Source organism: Furipterus horrens, unplaced genomic scaffold (assembly GCF_987537825.1).
Source record: "Furipterus horrens unplaced genomic scaffold, mFurHor1.1.pri manual_scaffold_4, whole genome shotgun sequence".
Lineage (NCBI taxonomy): Eukaryota > Metazoa > Chordata > Mammalia > Chiroptera > Furipteridae > Furipterus > Furipterus horrens.
The window spans coordinates 122411066-122430246 of record NW_028327174.1 but is presented as its reverse complement, the minus strand read 5'-3'; the positions used below and the strand labels follow the sequence as shown (position 1 = coordinate 122430246).

Genomic DNA, 19181 nt, shown 5'->3' with positions numbered 1-19181 from the left:
TGGAGTGGGTGTGGTATCTGTAAATCTATGTGTATGCAGAGCTTGGGCTCCATGGTGCCTTTAAAGGGAGCTAGGCATGTCTATTTTTAAACACTTTGGCATTCAGATTGGGTTTCCTGTCATCTAGCCTCCCAAAGGTACCCAAAGAAGACATAATTTGCAACCAAGAAGAATGAGCCTAACCCTACTTAGATCTCACACACACACAGAATAACAAAAGTAAAATCTAGAACAGTTGGGGGTGGGGTGGCTGTCCCAAATAAAAATAATATATGAGAAAGCTATTTTCCAGAATGTTTGTTCAGCAAACATTTAGATCCATATAAGAAGTGTTCCAGGAAAGCAATGGGAAGGGCCAGAATTGATTGGCTGCTAATCTCTTTACCTTTTGTAGGATGTTTCCTCCAGCAGTGGATTAAATCCATGTTTAATGCAACCCAGGCCCAGCCGTGTCCATATTAGGAAAGCCCAGCTCACATCTCCTTCTCTCTCTATGAAAAAAGGATCTGTCCTCTCTCCCTTTGCTCTGCTTCCACCCCTGTGTGTGTAGGTGAGAGAGTAAGTGCCAGGAATGTGAACTCGATCCAGCATTGATCAGCCAAGCAGCAAACTCTTATTGTTCTTCAGATACCAAACATAACTTCTTTCTACTAGGGATAAACCCAGCCATTCTGCACACAACACAGCTTTTGTGTTCAGTAGTGTGAGAGATGGAAAAGAACCACAAAGAACATTATAGTTTTATTAGACCTAACCTAAAGACCTCCTAAATATGCATTTAATAATCCACCCAGTTAACTTATAATTATATTAATATTAGGTATATTAGACCTTTCTTAAAACCTAAATCTTCTCATCCCTTCTGACTCCTTTTATAATTGTGGATTTAAATTTATAGCCTAGATACTATGGTCTGTTATAGGTTTGCCTGCTATTTGAGCTTTTTTTATCTCATTGTCTTACTCTCCCAGGTTCAAGGGCATTGGAAATCATGCTAATATACAAATAAATATGCTGTTGTTGTTCTTAAGTGCTGTCCTAAGAATGTGGCTGAGCTGTTTCTGCACAAAGCCATGTGTGATAAGAACTCAGCCCTAGATACCCTCCGTTCTTGCCATCAAGAAGTTGTGTGACCTTGGACATGTCATACAACCTCTCCGAACCTGTGAAGTGAATATAATGCTATCTGTGAGGATGAAATAAGAAGACACAAGAAGCCAGAGGCACACATAGATCAGTAAATGCTCATTCCCTTCCAAAACAAAACGCTTTCTTGTATTTTGAACCTAAGTAAAGTTTCAAAGGTCTCAAGTTACTGAGGTGTGACATTGCAATAAAAAGCCTCACCTGACCACTACACGGATGTAATGCCATTGGATGGCACGTACAGAGACATGGCATGTTTGAGCCACTGCAAACTAGGGCCTGCCCCTTCCCAAAGAACTGGTGGACATGAAGCAAGTTCTCTTTCCTGTTTGCCTTATTATGGAGGACATCATTCCCTTTTAGGTACCATGCACTCAAAACAAAAAGATCATAAAAATGAAATTTGACATTTCTACATTGTTCTCTGAAGGTACCAGCTTGACCAGATGCTAGAAGCAAAAACATCTAAAATCCTAATAGTAGCTACATGCAGTTAAAACCAATGTAATATTTAACAACTTGGGCTTTTGAGTTATTCAGATTTGCTTTTTAGTTTCCTCATCTATAAAATGAGTATAACAATATTAATAATGTCTATCTTATTTAACTGTGACTAAGAGAAGTAAATTACTATTCTGTTTAATGCACACAGACCCTACTCAATAAAATGACAGCCTTTCTTTCATTCTGGAAGTTCTAATACGTATAATAGTATATCCAGTATATTGGGAGGAAAAGGGGAGAGGATAGAATTAGGTAAAAAATACAATTTAATAGAGACTTACACAATCTATACATTCTTGGATTGACCCATTTACAGCTTAATTCACTAGAAGCATTTATGCCAAACCCTAGCAGACATCACTTAATTACAAAGTCAACATCATGATGAAAAATATAGTTTGAGGAGGAGAGACCTATTGAGAATTCAGGAGAAACCCACTTTGTAATACATATGACCAAGGAGAATCTTAAAGAGAACATATCTTTGCTTGGTTTCACAGAGTAATGAAAAATGACAGCACACACTGTTTCCAGGAAACAGGACAAGAACACAGAGAGGAAAGGAGACGGAACACTTGGAGAAAAGGCTGAGACGTGGAGTGGAGGTGACTTCTCCCCAGGACAACAGGTCATGGGGATAGAGGTGCTCTCTCCAGTCCAATCCCATTATCACTTGTCCCCAATTCTGATGTATTCACTCTGGCCTCCCTTCCATGCATTTTCAGCCAATAAAGTTGCTGAAATTAAAGAGGAATTGAATTGTGAAGCTTTTCTGGCATAAATAATGTCATATTGGAAAGTCAGGTCTAATAACAACCAGGATGCCCTTAACGCTTTTAAGAAAAACCATCTGATCTATATAACCCTCAATGTGGTTTGAAATTTCCTTTGACCTACAAAGGAAAATATTTTTAGCATGTAGCACACTTTGTAACAGACTTATAAATGCACTGAAAATATAATTTTAGGAAAGCATCTGGGTTTGATCATTTCTTGTTATGCCTCACCCCCTGAATAGGTTCTACTTTCTCAATGTAAGGAGCACAGCCCCATTCTGAGGTGAGCTGTGCTGTGACCACTGGAGCTATTCTCATAAACATTTCATTACTGGCTCTGCTTGTTTTTATTTTTTTAAAGCAGAAAATACTCTAATGACTTAAATATAAAACAGTATGAAAAAATGAGGTGCTCCTTCTGGAGCATTTGGTCGCAATGTTTTCCCGTCCTTCAAAAGGCAACCTAGAACTCATGGGACTTTTCCCCCCAAGGTCATTAGACAACACACATAAACAAGTATTTACTTATTTTAATGTCTCCACATGTATCCTAGAAATAATAGTTGCCACTGTCCATGAAAAATGTCACCTGCCGTTCTTGTTGATTTGCAGGAATTTCATGACATTAAAAGCCTAGAAAATATTTTTCATCCTCTCTTGGTCAAATAGGTTAATATCTGTGAATAATTTATCTGAATTACAATCAGATGCCTATTCTTCAATGACCAACCAGCATAATTCTCTTGCAGATTGAATATTACTTAAGATTTCTCCTGATAATCTTTCAAATAGCAAATTTCCAGTGGGAGAGAAAAGAAATGCACAAATAGGGTATCTTTGTGGTGTATGTTTTTAAAACACCACTCAAGATGAAACAGAAAAACTCTCCCAGTACCATGCCAAGCTGAGGGCAATTCAACAGGTTCCCAGGGAGGAAAGGAAGACACAGGAAAAGTAAATCCTGACTTTCCTCCCCTTCAAGGCTACCAGGCACCTGGAGCTTGGACCACAGTGAGGTGCCAAGCACTGTATGCAGTGACATGAATCGCAAAGCAATTCTGGCCTCTTCCCAGGCCAGCTGCCCTCACTCCCCAAGGAAGTAGTGAGGATTCACAGAAGGCAGGTGGCTCGGGCACAGCCACACAGCTTAGTGATGTAGGGCTGCCTCCAAAGCTGCATCTACTGTATCAGTTTCTCCTTTATCCAACAGAGGATTAAACTCACCAGCAAAGTGGCTATAACACAAGTGACTCCTCCTCCCTCCACTCTTGCATATTAACCTCAAAATTATGCAGCCTTTCATTTTATGCAGCAAATTGTCTGGACGCCACATAGAACATGATGGTGGCGGTTATAACTACGCAGGATCAAAAGCAGTCAACACTGAGCTCCTAAAGGACCAAGCCGGAGACTGACCTGGGAAGATGGGGTCTCCTGCTGAATGAGCTGAACACATTCATTACTGATCACCAATAAATTGCGGACAACTGTCATACAGAGATACGTGTGTGATATGAATTTTTAAACACACATTTGGACTTGGGCAGTTTGACAATGACTGACTGTTACCCTGACCTGTGATACACTTGCTGGCTGGCTGCCTCTGGGCTGTGATTCCCTGCTCTGGATCACAGGGGGATAAAATGAGGGCAACAGCCAGGGACTCTAGTTGGGATTTGCTTTTGAAAGCAAATAAGAGGATACGGAAAACATCCCTTAAATGCTTTAGAAGGTACGTAGACACTTTTTTGCTTGACCAGTTCCTTTTTCTCCTTTGTTGTTTTGGGGACCTGGTATTTATTATCTCATTCATTTCCATCTCAAGAGCTGAATAGCTGTAATCTTTCCAAAGGCAAAGACTTACACTAATCTCTATACACGCTCACATCTATTCACACCAAAAAAATATGCCAGCCTCTTTGATGCAATAAAACCTGGTATTTCCTATGCAAAACATTCAGTTGGATATATAGGACTACCATTTAGAAATATCTAAATGAATGAGGGATGTGTGTATGCATGATACACATTCATGAAAAGTCCTGGAAAGTGAGGTTCACATTACTGTGCATACAAAGCACATTTCTGTCCACTAAAGAACAGTTTCAGGAAAAAGAACAGTCATTAGTTAGATTAAAGTCATCACTGTTCAGGGCTCTCTGCTGTATTCATTTATTATCTCTTTATTAGTTCTTGTGAAAGCTAAGGCAAAGATCGAGCCAATCTGATTTGGATTAAGCAACCTTGCTAAAAACACAAAATGCCTTAGTGACAGGTAAGGCGCATATGTCCAAACATGGCCCACCAGACTTTTCACCTGAGGACAATCACACTGGTTCCCTTGCATAACGAGCTGGCTGACCTGTGAGCAAATGACTGTAGCCGGGTCCCCAGCCTGCAAACATGATGTCTACCGATGCAGTCAGTCTCAGGCTCCGCTGAGCACGGCAAACACAGGAAGTTGGCCTCTGCACTTCCTCCCACATCCCAGATCAAGGCAGAGGCCCTTGTGTGCACCTCTGACAGCGGTAGTTTTGTAGACCCCCCACAGGCCGTGAGCTCATGGACAGCACTTCATATGCCCACTGCCCAACACAGTGCTTGGTATATTGGTTGAACCTATAAACTAAACCACAAAGCCAAATCTTTGGATTTCTCAGGAAGAATATAAAACTGAAGGATTCTAAGAATTTAGATTGTACTGAGAAATGAAGGAAACTTCTTTTGACAGAATATATTCTAGAATATGACATAATTGTAGATTCTATTGGTCTGAGCCCACTTATGGAAATCCTCATTGAGCAGGTTTGGGCTGAGTCCAAGATTGATAGTTTTAAACAGCTTCCTGGATGATTCTGATAAACAGGCCTTGGTGTAACTCGGCTAGGTGGCCCTGAGGGCCTCTAACCCCAGCCTGTAAGGCTATGCTTCTAGAAAGTACCCAGCCTTATCTCTTTATTAAAACCCACGCGTGCACAGTCCACTACCAACCATCTCTATCAACTGGACTGAGCCAAATGGACTTTTCAAAACCAGTGGTTCCAGCTTCCTTTCCTTCTGTTCCAAAAGGCAGAACAATAGGTTTACCCTTAGTCCACCAAGCAAATATTGGATTTCTCTCCACAGTTACAAAGAAAATCTTCAAGGGAGAGGAAACACTTTCGTCTTCATTATTCACTTGGAGTCTCATCTTAGACTACTGTGAATGAGGTTTGAATTCTTTCTGGAAATCAGGTTTTGGAAGAGAGAGAAAAGAGGGAAGACACAGAGCTTTCATTTGGGGCACCAAAGGAAAATGTCTCCTGTTTCATATGGTGCCTCATGCTGTGAAAAGGCCAGTACATTCAGACAGTGTCAAACAGGATGCCCGTATAAACACAATGCCCAGCATAGACTTCAGTTACCAACTTCTCTTTGGGAGGATGGACCTGTCTCTTGTGACTGCCAAGCAGCACATCATATTGAGGAGTCTGTGGGAAGGGCCAGGTGCTTGGATAAACAGTGAGTGGCTGTGCTAACTCATCAACATTGCAGACCTTGCCCCAAGTGAGGAGAGGGAACCTACTGTTGTACCTCTAAGGACCTCTGACAAAGTGTTTAGTCACTTAGAAAGTAAGTTCAACCGCAGACAAAAATAAGAGCAAAATTATTAGAATTCCTAAAGCACATCATATTAGGGCAACTGCTTTTACTGACATAAAGGAACCACGGGCCCTGGCCACAAAATAACTAATCTCAGTTTTCATGAATGACCATTAAATACAGAATTAAATACACCAATGAGACTGAATATTTTAATGGGCCTTAGAATTATGTTGATAATATTACATAATCTGTGGTAAAAGAAGGCTACAAGTTTTTCCTCTAATAAACCATCTGGGTTTCTCGGTGCTAAGAGCACAAGTGACAGAAAGTCTCTTACATCATACCAAGTGTCCTCAGTTTTGTGACGACAGATTTTCCCTGCAAGACTTAAAAGTTTTCCATCATTTGCTTGTGTGACCTTTGGCAACTTGAAGGTTGTTGGCTTGGAAAGAAGTGGCATTTTCCAAGATGACACAATAACCTGCAGTTCTAAATTCCAAGGTCAGGAGCAAGTCTGGGAGCTTGAGTTGATCCCTGCCTGTTCCCAGGACACTGTGTAAGATTGGCCATTGCTCAACTTCTCCATCCTCGTCGCTGCCACTATTGCCCATGATTTTGCCATTTAATGGCTGCTGAGCACTTTCCAAAGAGTAAAGAAGCAGACAGAGAAGGGCTGTGAGGATCACAGGCATCAGTGTGCTACTTGTTAGTACCTCAGGAAACGGGTCACCTGGGCGTTGAAGAGCCAAAGTGAGGCTGGTAATTCATTTGCCTGTTCCCAGTGCCATCAGTGACTGAGCTCTCCCACGTGGGGTAGAGCATCTGTGCTGCCACAGCAGAGTGAAGGACAGCTATGCAATGGCCAGCTCTGTCTTCATTCTTACGCTTGACAAAAATACAGGTGATTTCAATGGTGCTTGTTTGGTGGGAGATTTTAAGGCATATCGCTCAGATTTTGATTCAACGAATAGCTTTAGAGCAGCACAGCTCAATAGGAATATATACAAGCCACACTTGATGGTCAAAATTTTATAGCTGCCATGTTTTAAAAGTAAGATATAGCAGCTAAAATTAATCTTATTAATGCATTTTATTGGGTATATGATGTATTCAAAATATCATTTCAACATGTAAGCAATATTTTAAAAATTATTAATGAGATATACTACCTTCATTTTTTTGTACTAAGTCTTCTAACGCTGATGTGTTTCCACAGTCCATCTCAATTTGGATGCTCAATTTTAATCAGAAATGCTTGGTCTGTATTTTGATTTCATGAAATTTACAGTTGAAAAAGTGGATGCATTCACATACCTAAGTTACTTCAAACAGTAACTCGATTATTAGATTTTAATTTAAATTGACATTAAATTAAATTAAAATTCAGCTCTCCAGGTGCACTAGATATTTTTCTCTTTTAAATATTTTATTTGTTTATTTTTAGAAAGAAGGGAAGGAAGGGAGAAAGAGAGGAAGGGAAACATCGATTGGTTGCCTCTTCATATGAGTCCCGACCAGGGACTGAACTCACAACCCAGGCAGACCAGGAATCGAACCGACAGCCTTTCGCTTTGCTGATGACATTTCAACCAACTGAGCCACAACAGTCAGGGCTAGATATTTTTCAAGAGCTTAATGACCACAGGTGGCTTAATGGCTGCTGTAGAGAACAGCAAGGCCTGAGCATCTGCCATGCACATCATAGCAGGTAAGGTGAGGATGAGTCGGACGCAACTCTTGTTTCTGGGGGTGAGAGGAGGGGATGTATGATACATACATATAGCAGCAACATACAACAGGTCATGATACTTGCTAACTAAAGAGAAAGAAAAGCATTACAAGGAGAGAAAAGGGCAGGATCAAAGGAAGGCTGGTGGTAAACCTCACAAATATTTGTTGATTGGTAATTTTGGTTGGGCACATGCTTAGGAGTGCTACACAACAGAGTTAAATAAGTAGCTTGGGGCATTTCTGCCAATAGCCGGAAATAGCAGGCCAGAGAGTTTATTCCAAATGCATTGTAATGAGGAAAAGGTTTCTGGTGAGGATGGATCTGAGCTGTGTTTTGGGAAGATTCACTTACCTTGATGTGGACAATGATGGAAGGGGGGCAGTTTGGTAAGGGCCAATTAGCTACTGCACTAGTCAAAGCAAAATATGAAAAACTGGGGGAGGCACCAGGAAAGAAAATTAGAAAATTAATAAATATGTATGTAAGATGATAAGGACTTGGCGATGTAGGCAGGAAATCAAAGAAAGGGAGGAATCAGAGAGCTCTACAGCAATGAAAACAGAGAAGTACAGAAGAAAGGCTAGATGGGAAAAGTTATTTCTAATGTATTCACATATAAAAGTTTTAAAAGAAGATTGGAATATATGTACACATAGGCTGGAGTGGTGGAGACCTTTGGGCAGAGATAAAAAGAAAACAAAATCTATTTTAGAACTGTCAAATTAGCTGAATGGACAACTATCTTAGAAATAATGTTTATTATTCCAATGGGGGGGAGGCGGTCTGAGTAAATTAAATTATGGTACTATTCATTAGAAAGCTTTGCACCTGTTAAAATTATTGCTCTTGAATTATATCAAGGGACTTGGCAAATACTTAATATATCTACTTATCTATCTACCTATCTATCTATATCTATTAACTTTGTGTTTTGCTTTCATTTATTTTTTGAAGAAAAGCTCTAATTCTAAAATCTTATTAAGTTCCTGAATCGCTCCAGTTTTAGGTCTGGCCCTTAGGAACACATACCATGGTTGGTGGAGCACAGGATCTTAGTTACCAGACATACATTAACCATAATGGAAATCACACAGTGAAGTTCCCATGCCCATACTAAATATTCCCTCATACTGTTCTTTCAATATATGCTTTCTTGGGTGAATATTTACTATAGAATGTTAAATGTAAAATTCCTCTTTTTTTAATTTTTTATACAGACTAAGTAAAGTGATTTGTAATTTCCCTCTTCTAAAGTTGGCAAGGTACTAAAGATAGTGTTTATCCTTCAGCTAGTTAGCAGTTTGGGTAATCAGGCAAATATAGCTATCATCACAGTCTAGAACACAATGGAATAAATTTTTTTTTTTTGTAAAATAATTATGACAACACAAGTATAGAAAATTGATTTTTTTTCTGTGATATTTTAAAAGTATAATATAATTGTGTTTTTATAAAAAAATTTCCAGGAGGTCACACAGCTAAGTAAGGAAGAAAGTAAACTGTGGATCATTTTTTTAAAAATTCCCATCCCTCCATCCACTTCCCTTTGGCAACCATTAGCTTTTTCTCTGTACCTATGAGTCTGTTTCTGTTTTGTTTGTTCATTTGTTTTCTTTTTTAGATCCCATATATTGAAATCATATGATATATTTGTCTTTCTGTCTGACTTACCTATGTCCATCCATGTTGTTGAAAATGGCAAGATTTGATTCTATTTTATGGCTGAGAAGTATTCCATTGTATATATGTACCACATCTTTTTTATCCATTTGTCTATCAATGGGCACTTAGGTTGCTTCCATATCTTGGCTATTGTAAATAATGCTGCAATGAACATAGGGGTATATATATATCTTTTAAAGTGTTCGTGTTTTCTTTGGATAATATGCAAAAGTGGAAGTGCTATATCATATGGCAACTTTATTTTTAATTTTTTGAGGCAACTTCATACTGCTCTCCATAGTGGCTGCACTAATTTACAATCCCACCAATAGTGCACGAGAGTTCCCTTTTCTCTACATCCTCGCCAGCACTTGCTATTTGTTGATTTATTTGATGATAGCCATTTTGAGGGTTGTGAAGTAATATTTCATTGTGGTTTTACTTTGCATTTCCCTCATGATTAGTGATGTTGAGCATCTTTTCATAAGTCTGTTGGCTATCTGTATGTCCTCTTTGGAGAAATGTGTATTCAGGTCCTCTGCTCCTTTTTAAACTGGAATTTTTTTGTATTAACTTGTATGAGTTCCTTATATATTTTGGATATTAACTCCTTGTCAGATGTATCATTGGCAAATATCTTCTCCCATTCACTAGGCTGTCTTTTTGATGCAGTATCATTTGTTTATTTATTTATTTATTTGTTCCCCTTGCCCAAAGATACATACCTAAAAGTTATCACTAAGAGTAATGTTGAAGAGTTTACTACCTATATTTTCTTCCAGGAGTTTTATGGTTTCAGGTCTTACACTTAAATCTCATTACATTTAACCTCATTTAAATGAGTTTATTTTTGTATATGGTCTAAGCAGGTGGTCTAAAACTTAACAGATACATGCCCAGTTTCCCCAACACTTTATGAAGACTTTAAGTTTGAATAATAAAATTCCAAATTTGCTTTAAAAAAACATGCACCTACATGCTATAGAGCACAGAAAATGTGTGGAAAGAAGGATTATCTCTGGTGGGTAAGATTGAAGAGGGCAAGGGCTTTGACGTTTTATATTTTGCTATTGCTTGTACTTGCAACAGAAAACATTATTTTTATTTTTAAAAATGGACACAAAGAAAAGGGTAAATTATATATTCATACAGGAAAATGACTGAAGGATTTATTTAAAAAATCATCTCTGGGTCATTTTTATTTTATACAAACCTTTTTATATTCCAAAATGTATATGTAATACATCTATAATCAGAAAAGTCATAAAAGGAAATAATCTATAATACCAATGGTAGAATCAATTTTAAATCTGTTTGTAAAGCCAAAGGTTACAGGGCTGGGTGTTCTTTAAGGGGGTTTGGATCCAATTTCTTTTACTTCTTTAGGGCTCATGATTACTTTTATTGCTGGTGAAGCTATTTCCACATTTTAAAAAATGATTTCCATTCAACACGGCCAAAAAGGAAGATCGAGGCCAACCACAAGGCAAGCCTTACTGAAAGAAGACAAAAAGCCTCTGTAACCTGTGGAATAAAACCTTCACCAGTAGAACGTGACTCTTTTGTCATGAGTGACTTCCATTGCTGGTGGACAGAAATTTTTAATGAGAACAAAGAGCATCAGAGTGATTTCAGTGCTCTGGTTGTCATTCCAGGCCAAGCACACTAGTAACTTTATATTACAGTGATGGAGACAAAGAACAAGGTGTCCCATTCACTGCCAGGCTCCTGCAACCAGAGGGTCCCAGCCTTTGCACAGCCTTTCACTGAAGTATAAACAAGAAGGAACTCTCAAGGAGTGTGAGCAGGTAAATCATCATCAGCCACATAAATAAGTACAGAAAATGGGTAAAGAGATGAAAAGATGCCATCTGATCATTTACCAATGGAAAGATGTGCACTAAATCAGGGACTTTTCTGTCCGACCCTGTTGTTTTTACTGAACAGTTAAGCACCCAAGGAAATACCAGTTGGGTTTTAAAGACAATTTATAACTGAGTTGGCTTCGTTGCACCTGGCTGTGTTTTGACAGCAGGTTTCGTCAGTTTATGGCAGATTCTTGTCTACACAATAAGCTGTCACTAATGTAGCTAGACCAGCCCCTTTTAATGAAAAGCAAAAGGCTCTGGCTGGTGGCAAAGCCTCAGTCTCTTCAGGAGAAATTAGGAGCCTCCTGAGAAAGAGGGTCAGCCCTACTCTTACAGCCCGCCTGAGTGGGGTGCGCCTGCTTCTGGGTACTAATAAAGGATTCTTTCCGTTCTCTTCCCTGGAGGCTAACTGCTCAACACAACGGACTTGTTGTTGGGAGCCAGGAGATTCAGGATTCTGCTCTCTGACCTCCCAACTCCTCCCAGCTTGTTCAGCGCACTAAGAATGTCAGGGAATCTTGCAACAGCCTTGCCTAGGAACAGTAGGCAGCGGCTTCAGGGAGTGCTGCCCCTCTAAAACAAAGGCAAGGTTTGGCTATTTAGGATCAGACAGATTTAAATCCGTTTCCCTGAGATTTTTGTACCCAGCAAGCTGCCTGGTTAGGAAGGTACCTTAATAGAAATCACAACAGCTCATTATAATACATATGAGTTGAAAGCACTTGCCTCCCAGGACCAAGTGCTGCCTTACCCACCCATGCTTTGTTTTGCCTTTTTAGGACTCAGGATTTTATTCTTCTTTTGCTTCTAAAAGGATTGGGCCAACCAAATAACTTTTATCAGGTGACCCCAAGATAATGAGACCTTCTTAGGAGTAAGCTCATGGTGGCTGGTGGCCGATGCTTTCCCGTGCAGTAGGACAGGACAAAGATGTGAGCAGAGGGATGAAAAGGTAATGGAGAACAGTGCTGCCTGTTCCTTAATTTCATGGTTCACAGACATTCACTGACATGCAGACACTCCCAAGGGAAAGATCATATCACGAGCCATGAAACCAGAAGCGAGCAGGCTAATGCGGCTCACGGGTCCGGGGCAGTTTCCCACCACTGCGGGCCACTCCCGGGCCGGGGCCTCCATGAGGGGTCTGCCGTCAAACCGGGGCACCCCACTGGGAAAGCACCAGGCCTGCAGGGTCCTTGGGTCAGCCCCACCCGGATGTCACCCTGGGACCTCTCAGGGCGTAGGCTCTAGTGACAGGCAGCACTTAGGCTGGTGAGGGGCCAGGGCTCCCCTTTAGGCTCTGAGAAGCTCAGGCCTGGCTGGGAACCATCTCTGCCCAGAGGCTGAAAGGGAAGAGAGAGTAAAACTTTCACTGGGACAGTTCCCCATGTCTAAGACAGAGAAAATGAACCTCGGCAGCAGTTCAGGTGAGAAGCCAGCCTAAAGAAGGGATGCAGAACTCGAGAAGGAAGTCGAGGGGCAGCTGCACCGGGAAACAGGGGAGAAGCCACGGGTGGGACAGGTCAGAGGGAAGGTGCAGGTAGTTAGCCAGCTCCCCGTTTGGCTACAACTAAAGAACAGAGCTGGAGTCCCAGCTGCAAACCCACCAGCGGCACTGAACTGTGGCCTGGTGACCCCACCCAAAATATACATGCTTCGCAAGAGCTCATTTACACACACTTCAGGGCCGAGCAGCACGCACGTCTGCCAGGATACAAGTCACCTGAGGCGGAGGCCCAAAGGCAGGCTGAGAAAGGGTGGGAGGCCATCAGTTTTCTGACCTAGGGATCGTCCAGCTCAGGAAGATGATTAGTTTTATATGTATAGATATAGAAATAAGTCATGGTCATGCCTGATACACCAAGTGGCAAGTGTCAGTCCTCTGCACTGCTTCCCCTGAAGCAGTTATCTGGAGCTCACCTGTGGCAGCCCGGAACTCTCAAGCCAGTCTTGGATGATGCTTTCAACAGACAGATCAAGCCTTTTAAGATAAAAACAACAACAACAACAAAAAGTAAAGGTTAAAAGTTACAGAGCACTGATGATAGAAAGGTCTTTCCAAATATTCAAGCACATCACAGCGCCAATATTCCAGAGAAGCACCTGTTCTTTGGAGGAAGAACACTGCTGTGCCAGCCTAATGTGTAGAAGGGGGTGCAGCCAACTCAGTACAGCTTGTCTTCAGACAGTAGAAGGAGATCTAAAACTGAGGCAGACCACGACAGGTGCCTTTACGGCTCTGAAAGTACCATTTGGGCTGGGAGCCAATTCGGGGATGACTGGGCATGTTCATAAGACACATCAGGCATGACCACCTCTAAGAGTGGGACAAAATGAAACCTGAACATTACAGCACTTAGTGTATCTAAACGAAATTCAAACTTTAGAGTGACAATTAGCTATGACAGGCAAAAATGGTACAAATCACTGTAGAGCACAGTAAGGCTCAGACGCACAGACCGTGTGAGGCCTCCACAGCCTTTGCTTTCAAGCAGACCCACATTCTGCTTTATCTGAAATATTATGATTGGTCCAGAGTCAGCTGAAATTCTTTTGGTTTCATGCCCCACTAATTTGAATTCTCCTTAAATGTACTAAGTATCCAGTATATTGAGGATCAATGAACTTTAGGTTGTGGCTTCCTGAAGTTTAAAGCAATTCCTCCCCTGCTTCTAGATAACTCCTGCCTGTGCCCAGCTTCTCCACTCACACGGCCTCCCTTGAGCCCGCCCCCGGCTGTGTGTGTCATATCCGCCGTGCTGCCTGTCCTCTGTGGCACAGGGCCCAGCATGATTTGTGGCATTGATTTATTTGGTCACTTGATTTTTTAACTGTCTCCTTGCTGGATTGAAGCTCTCTGAGATCAGGGTCCATGCCTGTTTTATTCACTTCCTAAACCCAGCATTGAAACAACTCTTGGCATAAAAGAGGATCTCTATAAATACTCTTTATTTGAATGAAAACACATTTCACTATTGACACAATAAAAACCATTCTTTTTTAAGACAATGATCACCTTTCCCAGTAAGATATTCCCAAGTTGTTAAGATGTGCATCTTTGTTTTACTTTACATATTATATACTACATGTTCTATGTACAACGTTCCCTCTCCCCCTCCCTTTTGCAACTGTGAAAGAATTGTGGAAAGATACATGCTGCCTGCATTAGTTAAGGTGCTAAAGGCCCAGTGCTCCCCTCACCTCATGGGTTGTGCTGGAGGTCGACACAGTGGGAAAGAGAGGGAGGAGGGAGCAGTGGGCCTTGGTTGAAGCGGGGTGGGGGAGGAGGGGGCTGACTGGTACTTTCCCTTCCTTTTCTTCCCCAGGGAGAAGCAAGTCACTGGTGCGTTTTGTCTTCCCTGGCCAGGGTAAAAGCAAAGACACTGAAAGAAGTGACTGTTGCTTTTTCCTAAACAGAAAAAATACATAGAGGGAAAGAGAAAATGAAGAGAAAGTGTTTTGGATTCATTTTCAAGATGATGCCTATCAGGGGAAGACAGGCCAGGGAAGGGGAGAGAACATACGTGAATCCAGGGAAAATGGCAACTTCCAGAGGATATTGGTCCAGATTTCCAAATTTAGTGAGGCTACTGGACATTCCTCGTATGAAAGCATCCATCCCTGGGCCACTCCCCATTTCTTTGTTGTCATTTACCACCATCAACCTCAGTGTGAATGACCACATCCACTCTGTAAGCCATGAGAGTGTGGACATGCATGCACACTCATGTGCACGAGTGCATGTGCACATACATGCACCCATTTGTGCACTTATGTACTTGCATGTGTATGCATTCATGTGCCTGTGTATGGTCATGTGCATGCATGTACACATGCGCTCATGCACCCGTGTGCATGCTCATGTGCCCGCGTGCTTGTGTGCCAGCATGTGTGTACTTATGTGCTTGCGCACTCATGTGTTTCCACGCATGTGCACATTCGTGTGTTCATGAGCCCGTGTGTGCTTACGTGCATGCACGTGTCCTTGTGCTTGTATGCATGTGTACGTGTGTGCACTCATGCACCTGCAAGTGTGTGCGTGCTCATGTGTCCACGCACATGTGCATTCATGTACCTTTCTGTATGTATGCTCGTGTGCATGCATGCATTGTACATTTGTGTGCCTGTGTGTGTGCACTTTTGTGTGCACTCGTGTGCCTGTTTGAGTGTGTGCACACTCATATTTACATATGCTCCTGTGCAGTCATGGGCCTGTTTGTGAGTATGTCTGCACATGCATCAGAGAGACATGTGCAGGGGGAAGCAGCTATCAGAGCACCTTATATCAAGAACATGATTCTTCCTTGGACTCGATTTATTTGGTTGGCCATGGGAGAGGTGCTGGAAATACCCCTAATTGGCATAATTGCTCTGCCAGGAGGATGGAGGGGGGCCGAAGTCTCCAAGGAGACTTGAAGTTGTTATTTAGTGCAGAATGTGAGGCTGGAAGGTAAGATACTTTTTATAATTTCCATTGAAGACAAGATGTTTAATGAAGGCCTGCTCTTGCTTGAAATGAATGAAGACCATCCCCACCTTGTCTGGTACCAGGGAGGGCAGGTTGTTTTTTGGGGTCAAGTTTCTGCCCCAGGCCCTGTGCGGCTGTGGAGGCTCTGTAATCTCTACATTGTCTGCCCTAATTTAGAGACCACTGCTGGAGTTCTTCCCCATTCTTTCTTCACTGGTGCTTCTCTCTGAGTGGTCATTCATTTGCTTCCTTTCTAGCCAGAAAGGGACACTTCTGTGTCCAGAGCCCTGGGTCCAAAAGCTCTGGTCACCCAACCTTCAAGGGGTACTCAGGAAATTCGTAGCAAGAGGCTGACTCTGACTTGAGCTCCACTGTGCTGTGGCACTCCAGGGAAATGGCATTCTTAAACCTTCTTCAACTTGAGAGGAAGATGGAGAATGTAGAAACAATGTAGAAAGAGCAGGGTGATGATCAAAGAGGTAAGCACACAGGACCCACGACAGAGGTCAAGGGAACTGGGATTAAATATCCTGAAGACGAGAAATCTGTGGAGTGACTTCACAGCCATTTCTGAGGGATTTTACGAAAGATGGTAAACAGCTATTTGCACCCCCATAGTGGAGTGCAAAGAGGGCAGAGATGTAAATTTCCTTCAGGGAATTTTAGCTTAAAGACACATCTTTAGGGGTGTCATGAGGGGGCGCTGGGGAGTTGAGTGCTGGAATGCTATTACTGAGTGAGAAGACTGAGAATAGGCAGAGCCTTCTCTGTGTGGCAGACATTCAGTGGATGCCTCCTGGGCACAAGGTTCTGTGGAAGGCTGATATAGGAAACCCAGAGTCGGGATGTCTGAAAGGGACATACGAGGACATGAATCAGAATGCTGCTTGTGCTGGTCCTTTTGTGCTGGTTGAGAGGTGTGGGACCCTATGAGTGTGGAAGAGGCTCTGACTGCTTCAGATGGGGCAGTGGAAGGAGGTGCTTTAGGGACGTGTTCTTAAAAAAGACAAAGCTGGGCCCTGGGTGGCGTGGCTCAGTGGATTGAGCTCCAGCCTACAAACCAAAGGGTTGCCGGTTCGATTCCCAGTCAGGGCACATGCCTAGGCTGCAGGCCAGGTCCCCAGTTGGGGGCGTGCAAGAGGCAACCACACATTGATGTTTCTCTCTCCCTTCTCTATCTAAAAATCAATAAATTAAAAAAAAAAATTCTTTTAAGGCAAGGCTTGAACTGTCATGGAGAAAGACTGTATTATCCCAAATGATGGGGCAAGATGAGAGGAAATGGAAGGCAAGTACAGGCAGAGCAAAGAGGGCACAGGCAGTAAAGCCCAAAGCCACCATCAGCTATTCTGATACACAGAATGAGGTGACAAAAGAAATGTGTATCCTGTAAAGACCCTGAAGTCCTGCCATTGAACTTTGGCTCCATTAAGGAGGCTCTCAAGTAAGGCTGCAGAATGGCATGAACAGAACAGAGTCAAGGAAGAGTAACTGAGGAAGAAAGGCTGGAGGCAGGGAGACCAAAAGGGAAGCTGTGAATGTGTTCAAATGAGAGGTGATGAGAGGAGGTTTAAATGGAGATGGGATGCCAGGGATGAAAGCGGAGTGCAGACAGTGAGTCACATCACTCTCTGCAAGATGAGTTTCCATAACATGTATATGCCCAAATATAGTCCATGCTACAGTTGGCCAGGCCAACTGTGAGGGTAATTTCATGGGAAACTATTACAGCAAATTTGGCTTGGTCACATTTGGTATTTGGATGCACACATACTTTTAGACATTGGCACTCAAAAACAAAAGAAACTCCTTTGTCCACTGCCAATAAAGGTATAAAAGGAGTAGCTATTAATCTGGTCAAGACGGTGGCATTGGTAAACATGGTACTAGCATCCTCCAACAGCCACATCAATATTACAGCTGAAATACAGAACAACCACCATTCAGAACCACCTGAAATCTAGCTGAATAGAGGTCCTACAACTAAAGATATAAAGAAGAAGCCACATCAAGACTAGTAGTAAGGGTGGAGATGTGGAGGGGGCTGGTTCCACACCTACAAGTGGTGGTTAAGAATTGGGAAGGAGGACTTCCGGCCAAGATGGAGGCCTAGACAGACACACTGCATCTCCCTCCACAACTAAGAAGGAATACAACTACCTCAAAATTTGAGACAACCAGGAGTTCCAGAAAATCGAGCTGCATTGGAAGTCCAACAAAGAAAGATATATGGAGAAATACTCATCCAGAGAGGTAGGAGCGGCGGAGCTGGGGCAGAGAGGCCTCGTTGTGGTGGCAGAAAGCATAGTCGCATGTTTAAAAAAGTCGAGAGGTACACCTGGGGAGCGCTCCCAGCACCAGACCAAATCTCAGAGCTCACGGTTCCACTGCCAGGGAAAATAAAGCCTCATTGCTTCTGACTGTGAAAACCAGTGGGGGTTCGGGCGGATGGAGGAAGAAAAAGCTGGCCTCTCAGTAGAGTACATTTGTTTTAAAGGGCCCCACCGTCCGAGAATGTCCATAGACCCACCCACTCTTGGAACAATGGCCAGGGCATCAGATAGAGAGGCACCAGTCCCATACATAAATGGGAGACATGACCAAAAAAGGGGTGAGTGATGAGCAACTGGCATAGTTCCCTCTCAGACCCCTCCATCACATACAGTGCCACAACCTGGTGAAACAGGTCACCCATACTGAGGAATACCTAAGGCTCTGCCTGTTACAATGTAACAGGTGCGACAGCTCTACCTAAGACACAGAGGCAAACAAACACAGAGCCTGTCAAGATGAGGAGATAGAGAACTATGGCCCAAAACAGGGAACAGATCAAGGTTCTAGTGGGAGAACTAAGTGATGGGGAGATAGCCAACCTAACAGACACAGAGCTCAAAACACTGGTGATAAAGATGCTCACAGGTTTGACAGATATGCTTGAGTATGGCAAATGCATAGGGAAGAAGTGAAGGCTATGCTAAATGAAATGAAGGGAAATCCACACAAAATCATTGGTGAAGGGAAGGAAAACTGGGGCTCAAATCAATTATTTGGAACATAAAGAAGGAAAAAATAGTCAACCAGTACAGAATGAGGAAACAAGAATTGAAAAAAATGAGGAGAGGCTTAGGAACCTCTAGGACAACTTTAGAAGTGCCAACATCCGAATCATAGGGAGGCCAGAAGGAGAAGAGGAAGAGCAAGAAATTGAAAGCTTATGTGAAAAAATAATGAAGAAAAACTTCCAAAATTTGGCAAAGAAAATAGACATCCAAGTCCTGGAAGCACAGAGTCCCAAACAAGCTAGACCCAAAGAAGACTACACCAAGACAAATTAAAATGCCAAAGGTGAAAGATAAAAGAGAATCTTAAAAGCAGTAAGAGAAAAGCAGAGAGTTACCTACAAAGGGGTGCCAATAAGACTATCAGCTGATTTCTCAAAA

General features: G+C 42.3%; 1 protein-coding gene across 14 annotated transcripts in view; it reads right to left on the bottom strand.

The window, feature by feature from the left end:
* Positions 1-19181, bottom strand: part of AOPEP (aminopeptidase O (putative)) — a 360558-nt gene that overhangs the window by 88663 nt on the left and 252714 nt on the right. For all 14 annotated transcript variants that reach the window (XR_016510539.1, XR_016510536.1, XR_016510537.1 and 11 more), the window contains one exon: positions 13194-13254. Coding sequence is in view for 10 of the 14 variants with exons in the window: in XM_090274018.1 (XP_090130144.1) it covers positions 13194-13254 (61 nt within the window). In the remaining 4 variants the exon portion in view is untranslated. The remainder of the gene's footprint in view (positions 1-13193; positions 13255-19181) is intronic.